The 14,368-nt window shown below is 38.9% G+C and overlaps 1 protein-coding gene across 5 annotated transcripts in view; it reads right to left on the bottom strand.

Moving 5' to 3' along the window:
* SPATS2L (spermatogenesis associated serine rich 2 like) overlaps positions 1 to 14,368 on the bottom strand; it is a 165,009-nt gene that overhangs the window by 70,927 nt on the left and 79,714 nt on the right. For all 5 annotated transcript variants that reach the window (XM_007094735.3, XM_042995019.1, XM_042995020.1 and 2 more), the window contains one exon: positions 12,267 to 12,327. In XM_007094735.3, coding sequence (XP_007094797.1) covers positions 12,267 to 12,305 — 39 coding nt within the window. In that variant the 5' untranslated portion in view covers positions 12,306 to 12,327. The remainder of the gene's footprint in view (positions 1 to 12,266; positions 12,328 to 14,368) is intronic.

Raw genomic sequence — 14,368 nt, 5'->3', positions numbered from 1 at the left:
AGACGGGGCAGTTTAAAGAGTAACTCACAAATTAGTTGGGAGGAAGTGACTGATTTGTGTGTAAGGAGATGCGAAGAACGAGGAGGACAAAGGAATATGGATGACCCAGGTTTCTGACTTGAACATTTATGTGGATAGCGGTGTCATCTGAGAGATGAGGAGCCATGGTAGAGATGGAGCACTATTCTTGAGGTATCCACATATCCAGATACTTAGAGAGCAGCTGAACCTCTGAATCTGCAGCTCCAAGGAAGAACTGAGCCAAGAAAACAGATTTGGGCACTGTCAGCATCAAATATTGGTTCTCAGCCCCGACTGCAAACTGAAATTACCTGGTGAATTTAAAAAATATTCCTACACCCAGGCCCCATCTCCAACAATTAAATCTGGGCCTGGTTATTGATTATTTTTTTGTTTTCTTAGTGATTTTAATGTCTATCCAGACTCTGAGAACCATGAATGAGAGATATGGGAAGTCATAGATAGGGTGGGGCAGTGTGGAAGAAAAAGAAAGTGGCATGGGACAGACCTCCTTTTAGGTATAACTGCTCACCTATCAACTCATTTACCTGAATGCACTATCTAGCCGCCCACACCTCCATTATTTACGCATCATTATAACTTCAAAAATATCAGTTCTAGTTTAGGACAGTTTTACTTTTAGAGAGGGCATTCCAGTTATCTACTGCTTCATAAAAAGTCACCCCAAAACTTTGTGGTTTAAAAACAGCAACCTGTAGGGGGGCCTGGGTGGCTTGGTCGGTTAAGTGTCTGACTTCGGCTCAGGTCATGATCTCACGGTCCGTGAGTTCAAGCCCCGCGTCAGGCTCTGTGCTGACAGCTCAGAGCCTGGAGCCTGTTTCAGATTCTGTGTCTCCCTCTCTCTCTGCCCCTCCCCTGTTCATGCTCTGTCTCTCTCTGTCTCAAAAATAAATAAACGTTAAAAAAGAATTAAAAAAAAAAACAGCAACCTGTAATTTTTCAACATTTTTGTGGGTCATGAATCTGGGAGGAGTTCAGCTGAGTGGGTCCGGCTTGGGGTCTCGTGTATGTAGATGGAGGAGCTAGTAGAGTCAGGCAGAGGAATGCAGCTGCAGGTGGGGTCTGGCTGGGCACCTCTCTGTATTTATGTATCTCAGGCATTCTCCGTGTGGCCTCTCCTTGTGGGCTAGTCTGGGCTTCCCCACGGCATGGTGGGCTTAGAACAGTTAGACTGTTTCTACGGCAGCCCAGGGGACCAGCACGGGTGTCCCAACTAGTAAAAAAAAAAAAAAAGCTGAACCACCGAGCTTCAGAAGTCACATGGTGTTACCTCCTTTTTACTGTCCTGGTCAGCTAGTTCCAAAAACCTACCTAATTTTAAGGGGAGGGGCACAGACCCCACTTCTCAATGGGAGAAATATTGTTATAGCTATTGGAGAATACAATCTACTCAAAGGGTTGAAAACAACCGCCACCACCCAGATTTCTTTCCATCAATTCTAGATCTATACCTTGCAAAGTCACTGTACATTTGAGGGAAGAAAAAGCAAATTAATTTAACTGTTGTTATAATACTAAATGAAAATTGGTATCTTAAAGTTATACAACTTCTCTAATTTCTAGAAATAACCTGATGACTTGTAGACCAAGAGATACTCACATGGACTTTTTTCCCATCTAAAGAAATAGTCAAATTAAAATCAGATAACCAAATGTCTTAAATCTTTTAATTTAGTCCATGATAAATTTTTCATTGTAGAATTCTGACCTTTAATCTGACACTTGTAGGTTTAAAAAATATATATCAAATGGCTGCTGTTAGCAGCACTGGCCCCTGTAATCCACATTGAGACAAGGAATGAGCTTCATACACATTTCATTTTATCCATTTAGCTAGCATGGATTCAGTGTCTCCCTGCATGTTTACTGTACTTGTGCTCGATCCCTCATATTTTCCCAGAACTGCCAGTTAGATTTGCACAAAACTTAGGGCAGGGTGAGCCCCTGAGCCCACTGGAAGCCTGTTTTCAGCCAGCCTGTTACACCCACACCGTGTTAGGACTTGGGTAAATATTCTGTCTAGTTATTTTCTCTGATGAATTCCACATTTGGACTTATTAGTGAGGACACAAAAAAAGGGGGGCAATGTTATTTTTACAGGGAATTTTGGTTTTGAGATTTTAATCAGAATAGAAAAGTAAGGTGCTTTTAATTGATCTTCTGCTTCTAATTTAGAATATTCAGTAAAAATCATTACTCCCTTTCTTTGGAATTTAAGCTCTCCACTTTGGGGGAAAAAGGTAATTAATGAAGTCTACTTTCCCCATGGATTTTTTTTCCCTCTGCTCATTCACAGAACTTTTCAGATAAAGAGTACCACGGAGATATAAGTCACTATTACCAGTTAATCAATACCAGAATGAAAAAGTTAATTACCCATTAGTCAATACCAGAATAGAGGAGTTAAATTAATCTCTAAATTATATCAACTTTGGATATTTCTTCATTTGGCATGAAGTAAGGAGACTGTCTGAACACTACAGGAACCAGGAACACTCACTTTGGGGGAAGTGTACTTGTTCACCTACATACTATGTTTTAATTCCAATGGGTTTGACCAAGTCAAAACACACAGGCTGGTTTCAACATCAGTAAAAATTATCATCTGACTGATTAGATTTTGTTTTCCCCATAATTTAATGAGTTTCACTTGCTTTTCCTCTAAAAGCAGTAGAAAGTTAAAACTTGTTTGCACATTCAGCCTTAGTTGAAGAGCTGAAATTACAATCTCAGCCAATAAAAAAGCCAAACGTGAACAAATGTCCACTGATGGATAAGTGGATAAAGAAATGTGGTATGTACTGCAATGGAATAGTAGTAGCCTTAAAAAAGAAGGAAATCCTCTCATATGTGACAACAGGGAAGAATTTTGAGGACACTATGCTGAGGGAAATAAGTCAGACACATGACGAATATGGCATGACTCCACCATATGATGTATCTAAACAGCCAAACTCCTATAGAAGCAGAGAGTAACAACAAGGGTGGCCAGAGTCTGGGGGAAAAGAAAATGAGAAGTTGCTGTCAACAGGTATAAAGTTTCAGTTATGCAAGACGATTAAGTTCGAGGGATGTGCTGTGTGACACTGTGCCTACAGTCAACAATAACACATTGTATGCTTAAAGAGAGTAGATCTCATGTGAAGTGTTCTTACCACAATAAGAGAAAAACTGTTAACTTTAAGTTATATAACTGATCCCCATCATCATTTCGATACATTTTTACTGGTAATTATCTTCAAGGATTGAGAAGCAGAGTTCTGAAGGGTCTGTAGACAGTGTGGCATTAGAAATGCCCTACTAGTGAACAACAAATGGAGCATAGGGCTGGTTTAATCAAATTCCTTTATTTTACAAGAAAGCAGGTACAGAGAGGTTATGTCCTACTTTTGAATTGAGGCAGCTAATTTGTATCACAGCTAAGACTGCCTCCATGGTCTCTGATCCATGACGCAGTCCCCTTTTCCAGTCTTATAAGACACAGGTGGGAAGGACCATGAATTCACCCAACGTTAGAGTTGGAGAGGGTTTTGGAAATCCTCTACATGAATTCTCTCATTTGGCAGATAAAGAAACTGAAGTCCAGAGAGGTTACACAGTCTACCAAAGGACACACAGTTTTTTCAGTAGAATGAACATGTTACAAATAGACTACATTTTTAATAGAAAATGGGACCCACAAATCATCATTGGTCCAAGAAGTTAAGAACCCCTATACTAGTGGCAGTATGGCTCAGCTTGCTAAGGGAAGGAGGATTCTGGAGTTTGCATTTTAATTTACTAATTAACAATGGTTCTCAAACTTTCTATTAATTCTTTTCAATGAACATATAAATCTCATGCTTTTCTCTTATACGATTGAATTTCAAAATAGGTATTTCAATTTCATTTTTTACTATAAATGTTTGCTATATGCTCAAATATTGTGGTACCATGGAAATCTCTCTCTGTGGGAAGTGGAGCTGAACCCAAGCCACGCTCCCCACAGGATGCTCCCAGCCAGTGATTGTGATGGTAGATGGTGGTGGAAGATCATTCCCAAGGGATACAGGACCCTTCCAGTCGACAGCTTTGGCCTCAGGACTCCCCTTCCGCGGAAACATCCTTCAAACCACACTCCAAGCTCAGACTCTTCCTACCCGACTTTCCCTTCATCTCTCTCTTCTTTCAAAGACACCAGACCTGCACGCAGTGTGTAGACTCTCTCTGCTTGCTCATGCTTCCTCTCTCTTTTTATAAGCACTCCCTCCCTTCTCCTACCTCTAAGAAATCTCTTGCTCCTCTAATCATCTGGCATCTACCTCTTGGAGGACTCAAACAAACACAAACAGGCTTTTTCTAATTACTCCTGTCTTTCCCCACTGACATTCTAATGCTTGCCCCAAATGAGGGAGACATCGTCCACTCTTTCCTCCCTTCTTCCTCATGGCTGAGGACCTCCATTACAGAATCTTGGCTCAGTTATTTAGCTTTATATTGGTTAACAAATATTTTAGGGGCATAAGGTCTATGATACTGCTATTAAGGAGTCATTGGGTACACAACTAAATTAAAAGTCCATTTGTGTTTATAAGGAGCATGTAATCAAGTTGTAGAGAAATGATGTACAGAGAAAGAGAAGCTTTAATAATAATGCAAGCAGCACACTTTTAAGTGCTGAATCCATCTAATCTCATCTCATCTAATCTAACGTATCTGGATAGATTTTTAGTGCTCAAGGTCAGAAGAGAGAAAACCATTGTAGCCTTGTCATTTTTTAAAAAAATCTGTACCAACCGGATAATTTAATATGAAGGATCATTGTGAGAAACAGCTAGAGTATTGGTGAAGCGCCCATAAATTCCAAAGATTGCCAACAGAGGTAACTTCTTCCCTGCTGCCCAAAGTCTTAATTTTTGGTGTGTTCTTGTATATTTTAGCATTAACCATCTCTGTTTACATATACCTCTCAACCATAGTGCAAAAGGGGCTCCTTTTATAGCAAAAGGCTGGAAGCAGGGGGGCAGGAGAAGCCGAACAGAAACACTGTGAATTCCAATCATGTAACCTAGAAAAAGCAATGTGATGCTAATCCTGCAATAGTAAATTTCTTCTTATCCCCTGAAACTGATGCTGACATTTCCATTTATTCATTCAGTTCCTTTAGACTCCCTGTCAAATCTCTTCTGGTTGCCAAGCAACAATAACAGCAGTTCTGTACATAAGCATTAGGCAATAACTATTGTCAATGTTTCTCCTTCCTTTGAAAGGGAAATTTAATGACCCTTTCCTATGAGAAAATGATGACAAGAACCTGTCTGTGGTGAAACTTGGAAGCTGTTTGTGTGGTTTGTGTTTTTGCTGTTCGAATTCAAGGACTGGGCTCAACTGATTTAAACACTCCTACAAAATTATGAAATTAAGATTTGCCTCAAAGCTTGCGTGATTTGGTCTTTAAAAACAACTGTGTATCATACACCTGAAACTAATATAATACTGTATGTTAACTACACTGGAATTAAAAAAAAACAAACACAACAGTGTATCATTAAAACTATTCCACATCCTATGAAATGAGTTCTCTGTTAAATGAAGTTAATATTTCACAGATGCTCTGATCCTGCTAAATTTCTTTAATCAAATGCTTGGGTTTTTCTGATCATACTCCACTCCACATAAAGCCTTGAACTATATTTTAGTACTTTGTGAAAACACAGATCAAGATAGTTACAGGGAAAAAAAAGATAAAATGAGACATCTGCCCATCTGTTGAGGACAGACTCTAGGACACACAGTCTACCTCAGTCATCTGTAGAAATGTTGAGATGACCCCTTTCTGTCCCCACAGTGGACTAGAGGCTCTTCTATTCTTCCTTCTTCATTTTAGTGACTCTCTATGATTACTGTTTACAACCCAATTTAACTCTATAACTTTACCAGCTCTAAAAGCTATTTACAATAAGTGGTATATCCCAACAAGTATATTCTAGACTAAACTATTCCCCATTTCCATACCATTCTGTTTTCTAGCCTCACTTATTTTTTGTGAAGCTTAGCAATAGCTATAAAAGTTTGAAAAAGTCAAGTCCAGTTTTATGTTCTTTTTCTCATTTGGGATTTTTATTTATTTATTTTTTTCTAATCTCAATTCTATGTGAGTTTATATTTTGAGTTCCAGACAAAAATGCTAATTAGAGCTCCTCTTCCATTTTTTAAGCTGTAAAATAAACAGATGAGCTCCCCAAGATCTTTTATAGTTTACATGATTCAGAGCTCATAAAGCTCAATTTGTATTTGCTGACTTTGTTAAGTGGTATTATTACCATGTCCAATCTACAGGTTAGGAAACTGAGGCCCAGAAAAGTTAGGTGACTTGCTCCAGACTGCTCAGTTAGTAACTGGGGGGCTAATAATCTCTGCCTCTGTCTCCAAACTCCACAACCTTACCTTACTCGAGATCACTTCCCAAGCATACATGGTTCCCTAAAGTTGCATAGGGATCACTCTTTGTTGGAATTAGATAACAGTTCATAACTGGACAGTCAGCAAATATTTTGTAACCCCATTTTACAAGCAAGGATCCCCTCTGCTTTCCATCACCAAATTGTACTGCAGAATTGTATTCTATTTAAACTGATTTATAATAATGCATGAAAATATCTGACTAAAAAGTTTGCCTATGTCAGTTCTAATAATTTTTTCTTAGTTGACAATTACATATAAAATTTTATAAGTCAATTTAGCTTGATAATCTAGTGTTTTGTATGAGAAATAATATAATAGTAACAACTGAGCCCTATATCCTTAACTCATCCATGAGTTTCTAGTGTTGAACTTCCTAAAAAATATGTCATTTAGAAAAGAGTTGTAAAAAGTGACTATATCCCAAATAATACGTTCCCTGATTAGTGTAAAAATTTTGTTCTGGGTATCTTTCCTTAACAAAGTGAGATATGGGGATTGTTTTTTTCTTCCTTTGGGTTCTTGGGTTCTTCTTTTTTTTTATTTCTTTTTTTTTCTTTTTTTGGTACATCAGGATATGACGAGTTTTACTCACCAAAGGACCTCATTTGTTATGAGGACACCTTCCTGAAGCCACCTGTCTTTGACAACCATCTTATGAAGATGCTGCTTTTTTGCAGAACTACAGGTAGTCAGTCAACCTAAGCAACCCTACTTTCTGTTTTTAGAAGCAATTTAAAACTTGCTTTATTTAATAGCAAAGAGAGTACTAAAATAAGATGACAATTCCATTAGCCTATATTTCAGTTTTTAAGAAGGCCTGAGATTTTGCAAAATATCATGAATGGGAAATGTAGTCTCTAAAGAACTTAACTATTCAAGTAGGCATGTTCATTCATTCATTAGTCATTCATTTGTCTAACTGTATTTGGGGGTCAACTCTGTGTCAAATCCAAGAATATGAAGATAAGAGGGGCCCAATCCCTGCCCCCAAGGAGCACATAGTCTCATGGCGAGAAGACAGAGCTAACCATTGCAATCTGCATAGTGGTTTTGGAGCAGAATGCAGAGAGCCCTGCTGAAGCTAAAAGGAGAAGGGCAAAGAATTCAGGTAGGGCAGGAGGAAAGAGAGAGGAGATATTCCTCTGAAAGGGCTCCTGAAATGGAAGTGAATGAGGGCCAGGTGTCTGAGGAGGAGATGGAAACGACTTTTGCTAAGGCCTACAGGCAAGGAACATTGGAGGTCAGGATGGTGGCAGTGAAGGGGGTCTGTGGGGAAGTGCCAATAAGTAAGGTGCAAAAGAAGACAGGGTCAGATCTCAGAGGATGTACGTCACACTAAGGAGACTGAACTTTGATGGGAACGCAAGCTGGTGCAGCCACTCTGGAAAACAGTATGGAGGTTCCTCAAAAAACTAAAAAGAGAACTACCCTATGACCCAACAATTGCACTACTAGGTATTTATCCAAGGGATACAGGTGTGCTGTCTCGAAGGGACACGTGTACTCCAACGTTTATAGCAGCACTATCAACAATAGCCAAAGTATGGAAAGAGCCCAAATGTCCATCAACGGATGAATGGATAAAGAAGATGTGGTATATATATACAATGGAGTATGACTCAGCAATCAAAAAGAATGAAATCTTGCCATTTGCAACTATGTGGATGGAACTAGAAGGTATTATGCTAAGTGAAATTAGCCAGAGAAGGACAAAAATCATATGACTTCACTCATATGAGGACTTTAAGAGACAAAACACATGAACATAAGGAAAGGGAAACAAAAATAATATAAAAACAAGGAGAGGGACAAAACAGAAGAGACTCATAAATATGGAGAACAAACTGAGGCTTGCTGGAGGGGTTGTGGGAGGGGGGATGGGCTAATGGGTAAGGGGCATTAAGGAATCTACTCCTGAAATCATTGTTGCACTTTATGCTAACTTGGATGTAAATTTAAAAATTAAATTAATTAAAAAAAAAAAAAGGAGACTGAACTTTAAGTCCAATGGCATTTCCAACTTAAATCGTTACAGTTATAATCCAATAATAGAAAGATATTTTAAAATAAAATAGACACAGAGAGTGTCAACTATAAATTTCAGTTGTCTTGGATATTACACCTTAAGCTGTTATTTTCTCCTTTGGACTAAAAGCTGCCTGAGGACAGAAATGATTGCCTCAAAAGTACCTTCTCCTTTTCAATTCATCCAACAGTGGATCCACTAGAGGTAACTGATGAACTCATTTCATCACAAGGATTTTATTAAGTATTAACTTCCCACAGTGCTCCACTAGGTATTGTATAAAAATACTGCATACACCTGTTCTCAGGTCTCTAAAAGCTTATAATTTAAGACAAAACAGTTGTTATTATTCTTAATTTTCAGAACTAAAATGTCATTGCCCTGTGTGACAGATTGAGAAACAAACTAATCATAAAAAGGCCATAAAAGCTAATAACTAAAGGAAATAAATGCACTAAAATAAATCAACATAAAATTATAAATGATCACAGAATTTTCAGTTGTCTATTATGATTTATTTTATTGAGTTGAGAGATCTATTAACCTTTTGCTATAGGAAGACGGAAGGTACTAATTGAGTTGGAGGGGCCTTACTCTCATTGTCATGCAGATTAATAACATTTACAACTTAAACATCACCCTCTTTCAAAACAATGCCAATGTTTTGATAAGTTACTGAACTGCAATAGCAAAAACACCATCTACTTTTAATCTTCATGTGCATATGTGACATTGATCATGACAAGTGGATTGGTGTGGCGTCTAAGCCAATGCAGGGAGCATTCACACAGAACCTCTGTGGCTGGGGTGCTGACAGATCGGCCTCCTTCCCTTACTGGCTGGATGTCACCTCTGTTTTGAATAAGACACTTTTTCGGCTGAGCCTACAGCATCGCTCTATCCAACTAGCCATGTTTTGCAAAGAATCAATTACCATGACTGTGATTCTTTAAAGTGCTTTTCCTTCCCATAACCCAACTTTAGAAGCTGTTCAACCCATCCATCAACAGGCATTCAGAAGAGGGCTAACCTTTGGTCGGTACTCTGGTGCCAGACCCAACTTCTCAAACAGGGAAACACATAGTCTCACCCAAGATTAAGACTATGAGTCAGTAAGGAGGTGAAGCCATGATATAAAAGGGGCACGTCTTTCTGCTATTGTTTGTTCAATACTCAATAAGTAAAAACAATTTTGTATTAAAATAACATATGCAATATATTACAGAATACAATGGCTAAAAAATTTGCGTTGATATCTAAGGTAACCCATGAAGACTCCAAACAAATTATGTATTGTGGAAAATGGTTTTGACCATGTCCTCGGAGACCTGGGGTCACAAGTTTGTTCTCCTGCCCTGAGGGTATTTTGGTGGAAAACTGTGGGAAGCAGTAATGTAGTGGAAAGAGGACAGGCTTTAGAACCAGACACAGCACAGTCTGAACCCCTGCTCCTCCACATTTCCTGAGAGTCTGACTTCGACCAAGTCACGTCACCTTAAGCCCCCTTGTCCTCAGAATGTTATTTAATATGAAGATCTGTAAAATAGGTAGCACAGTAGTGGACAGAGCTAGGGTGAGCTCTAAAAAATACCACATAAGTCACGCTCCTGCTTAAAAGCTTTCAGCAGTTACTTTTGTCCTTTGAATAAAGCCCTACATGGCTCTCAGGTTCTAAACCTTTTGGGGCACAGATTCCCTTTGGCGGTCTGGTGAAACCTATGGGGTCTTAGAATGTTTGAAATAAAATACATATAAGTATAAAGGCAACCACCATTCATATTGAAATAAAGTTAAAATTTAAAAAACGTATGCTACAGTAATATATGTGCTACACTATTAACAACAAATCGCACAATGTGGTGGCCGTTTCAATAGCTATCGTAATTTTGAAGTAGTGAGGAACAAACATCTCAGGGTTGTCTGCAGCAAATGTAATTTGATATGAAGAGATCTGTGGTTTCTAGTTATGAAAGTCACAGATACTCCTGCTGCAACTGTGGGTTTTCTCCTTTCCCTGCATTCATAATCAAAGGAGATGCTAAATTTCATTTAGATGTGAGTGAAGACGAAAATGTGTTTTTTCTCATGCAAGTTTGTGGAGCCCTGGATTCCACCCGTGGATCTTATGGAGGTCCAGGAACACAGATGAAGAGCCAATATCCCACCAACACTGGTTCCTGCTGTGCTCACTTATCTCCCCTTCCCATCCCTTTGCCCATTACTTTCTGGCAACAGGGAGCACTTGATCTTCAAACACATTCCATTGAGCCCACCTCAGGGCTTTTGCCTTTCTCTCTGGAATCTGCCCTCAGGTCTCTGCATGGTGCTTCTTTCTTGTCTTCATCTCAGCTCAAGAATCACCTCCTCTGAGAGGGCTGCCCTGACCAACCCCATCTAAAGTACCCCCTCCCACAGCCACCCTCATCGTTACACTATCTGAAATTATATGTTCTCTATTGACTCTCTGTTTCTCTGTCCTAAAGAGCAAGCTCCATGGGAGCAGGAACCTCCTCTACATGTTCAGCGCCATCATCCCAGCATCCAGATCAGTGGCACAAAGTAGCAGTCCAACACGTCTTTGCCAAATGAAAGAAAAAAACGTGGAGACTCCATTAGTGCCACTTCTCTCATCCTTCACACTATGTTTTAGGTACTGTGAGGATACAAGGAGATAAAAGACAAACTCTGGCCTTCAAGTAGTTTATGGTCTAGTGGAGGTGGGAGGTAGCCCTGTGGAAGGTGGAGAGGACTTCTCACTCTGCTGTACAACCATGGACATATCTCTTCTAGGGCCTCAGTCTCTACAGTGCCAGATAAATGGCTTGGACAAATTTATCTCCGTGGTCTCATACCATGGTCTCATATGGTTCATGATCATGAGGAGCTAACAGTGCAAGGTAGCATATATAGGAAGTGAGGGGTTTTGACCCTAAGGGGAGGAAACTTCACAGAGGTGGACAAGACTTGGAAGGGCTTTGAAGTGTAATCAGCCTCCAACAAATAACGAGAAGGGGGATTTTCAGAGTCATGAACTTCCAGCTGAAAGAAACTTTATAGGTTATCCAGCAGGACCACTAGGTAATGCTATGGACATCTCTGTATGAGGCCATTTCTGGAGATGTAACATAATACCCCAGCCCTCAGATGTAACCCAGAATGTGGCTAAGAGTATGAGCTGTAGAATGGCACTACCCGGGTTCAAATCCCAGCTTTGTAGCTTACTAGCTATGTAAATTGAGGCTAATGCTTAACTTTTCTGTGTCTCTGTTCTCTCCTCTGTTAATAACAACAACAGTATTAACTTCACGGGGTTATGGTCAAAATTAAATGAGAAAATGAATGTAATATGTGTTAACACACATTTAGTAAATGTTCCTTATGATTCTTTCTGTTGAATGTTTTTTTCAAAATATTTTTTAAATTTATTTTTGAGAGACAGAGAGCGAATGGGGGAGGGGCAGGGAGATGGAGACACAGAATCTGAAGCAGGTTCCAGGCTCTGAGCTGTCAGCACGTAGCCCAATGTGGGCCTCGAACTCACGAACTGTGAGATCATGACCTGAGCCGAAGTCAGATGCTCAACCGACTGAGCCATCCAGGTGCCCTGTTGAATGGTTTGCTAGCATGTCAAACTTACTATGTATCCCCCAAAACCACTTTTCTCTTCTTCCACTGCAATTGAATTTTTACTAGCTGGAGACTACATTATCCAGTTTGTGAAGTTTCTATAAGCCAATACAGAAATATATCGTACCTTTTCCTTGACATTCACATGAGTATTGAGTTCAGCCATCTTGCTTCTAGTGGAATAAGCCCTGTAAAGAAGGAAGAAAAGATTAAGTCTAAAGTTTTAAAATTGGTTTCTCAATGTGTTATTTTAATGCTCTCTCCCATGCTGAAATGCTCTCGTTCAGCCATAATCATAAATACCATTTTAGAATGTAAAAATGCTTTCAAGCTAAGCATTTGTCTTAGATATGTTCTAAAAGCATATTATAACTCTAGAAGACAATGTAAAATCTTTTATTCATACTATATGGACACGAAAAATGACAAAGATAGATGGGTGTGTACCCAAACTGTGTTTTTTTATTAAGTAAAAGAAAGGTAGTCAAAAATAGTGAGAGGAGGAAAAGCATACCTATTTTAACTAAGCATTGTCATCCCAATCCTTGCTGTCCCAAAGCTTTTATTAGCCGCTAGTTAATTTAACAAACATTTATTGAGTCTTTCCTGCATATACATAACTATACCAAAGCACTCGAGGAAGAAACAGGAGAAATGATTCCAGATTTAAACATAAACACTGTACATAACAGTTTTTAAACTGGCTTTTTCACTTATCAATATATGAACAGCCTTCCAGATCAATGCATATATAACCCTTCACCATAATTTTAATGACCATAAATTCATGATCTCTATCAAATGGAGTCTTAAAATTGCCCATAATCTTTCTGTTTCCCTAAATTCTTTAGGCTTTCTACTGCTGGTGTCTAATCTTTTTTGTGAAGTGACCCACTCAGAGAAGATCTGTATTCTTAATAAGAAGCAGTGGTGTTTTCTTTCTTCTCATCTGGTCTAAACCTTTCATGATTATTATGGAAGACAGATCTTAAGTCTTTAATAGTTTCAATCTCTTTTTGAAATAGAACATGAATGACTTAAATGGCCAAACAGATTGGTTCAAAAATTAGCAGCAGGACAGGCCAAGGTATCGATATACTTCCTCTTTACATGTTTTACACTTTTTGTCAATCAAAAACCCCTGAAACTCTTTCTTATATTCTTTTTGACTTATGCTACAATGAGTGCATCTAGAGTTGATACATTTCAGGGATAACTTCCAAAAATTCTCTGATTTCTCCTCATCATTTTCTTTTAAACCTAGGTCTTAAATAAAACATAAATTCAGATCTATTACATTTTGTTGATTCAGGATGAAAGCTTAGCAATATGTAAACTTTATTACCCTTCAAATAGGAATCCACATATATTATTATGCATTACCAGACATTATAAACAATAGGATTTCATTCTTGTAAGTTTCCAAATGCTAATGCCACTAACACATGCATTTGGGCACACTAACAGGCTAGACCCTGCGTACTCAATTCCCAGTAAGACAGCTCCTTCCCAAATGCTCTGCAAAGAGTGTCTGTCCCATTGAATACTCCCAGTTAAATAACTGTCCCAAATGGTAAATTCTTTTTTTAATATTTATTTATTTATTTTGAGAGAGAGAGAGGCAGAGAGAAAGAGAGAGAGAGAACCCTAAGCAGGCTCTGTGCTGTCAGCACAGAGTCCAATGCAGGGCTCAAACTCAGAAACCATGAGATCATACATGAACTGAGCCGAAATCATGAGTTGGATGCTCAACCGACTGAGACACCCAGGTGTCCTGCCCCCACCCCCCACCCTGCAAATGATAAATTCTGTATTCTCTGACTTGGCATATGGGAGAAAGCGAATAGCTGGCAAACAATACCTGAATTTCATTCTCATTTATTCCTGCTCCTAAGAGTTGCTAGGAAAAGAGAATGGGATTATTTTCTGATGATCTATAACAGTGAAGACAGATGGCATGTGAGGTACAAGGACAAATAATCAGGAGTTTTTGTTGATAAGCCATAGATGAAAGTGGAACCTTTGATCAGTCATCACAACACCTGCAAAATGGTCTACAATCATATTTGAAAACATCTGGATGGTTGATTTTCTTATTCAAATGGGAGTTTAGGCATGTAAACATGAACAGTACATATATGGATTTTTCTGCATGGGACATTGTATGCCTGCCTGTATGTGTATGTAAGAGAGAGACATTGTAAGAGGGAACAAGGATGGGGGAGGGAG

Source organism: Panthera tigris, chromosome C1 (genome assembly GCF_018350195.1).
Source record: "Panthera tigris isolate Pti1 chromosome C1, P.tigris_Pti1_mat1.1, whole genome shotgun sequence".
Classification (NCBI taxonomy): domain Eukaryota; kingdom Metazoa; phylum Chordata; class Mammalia; order Carnivora; family Felidae; genus Panthera; species Panthera tigris.
This window is presented reverse-complemented; position numbering and strand designations above follow the sequence as displayed.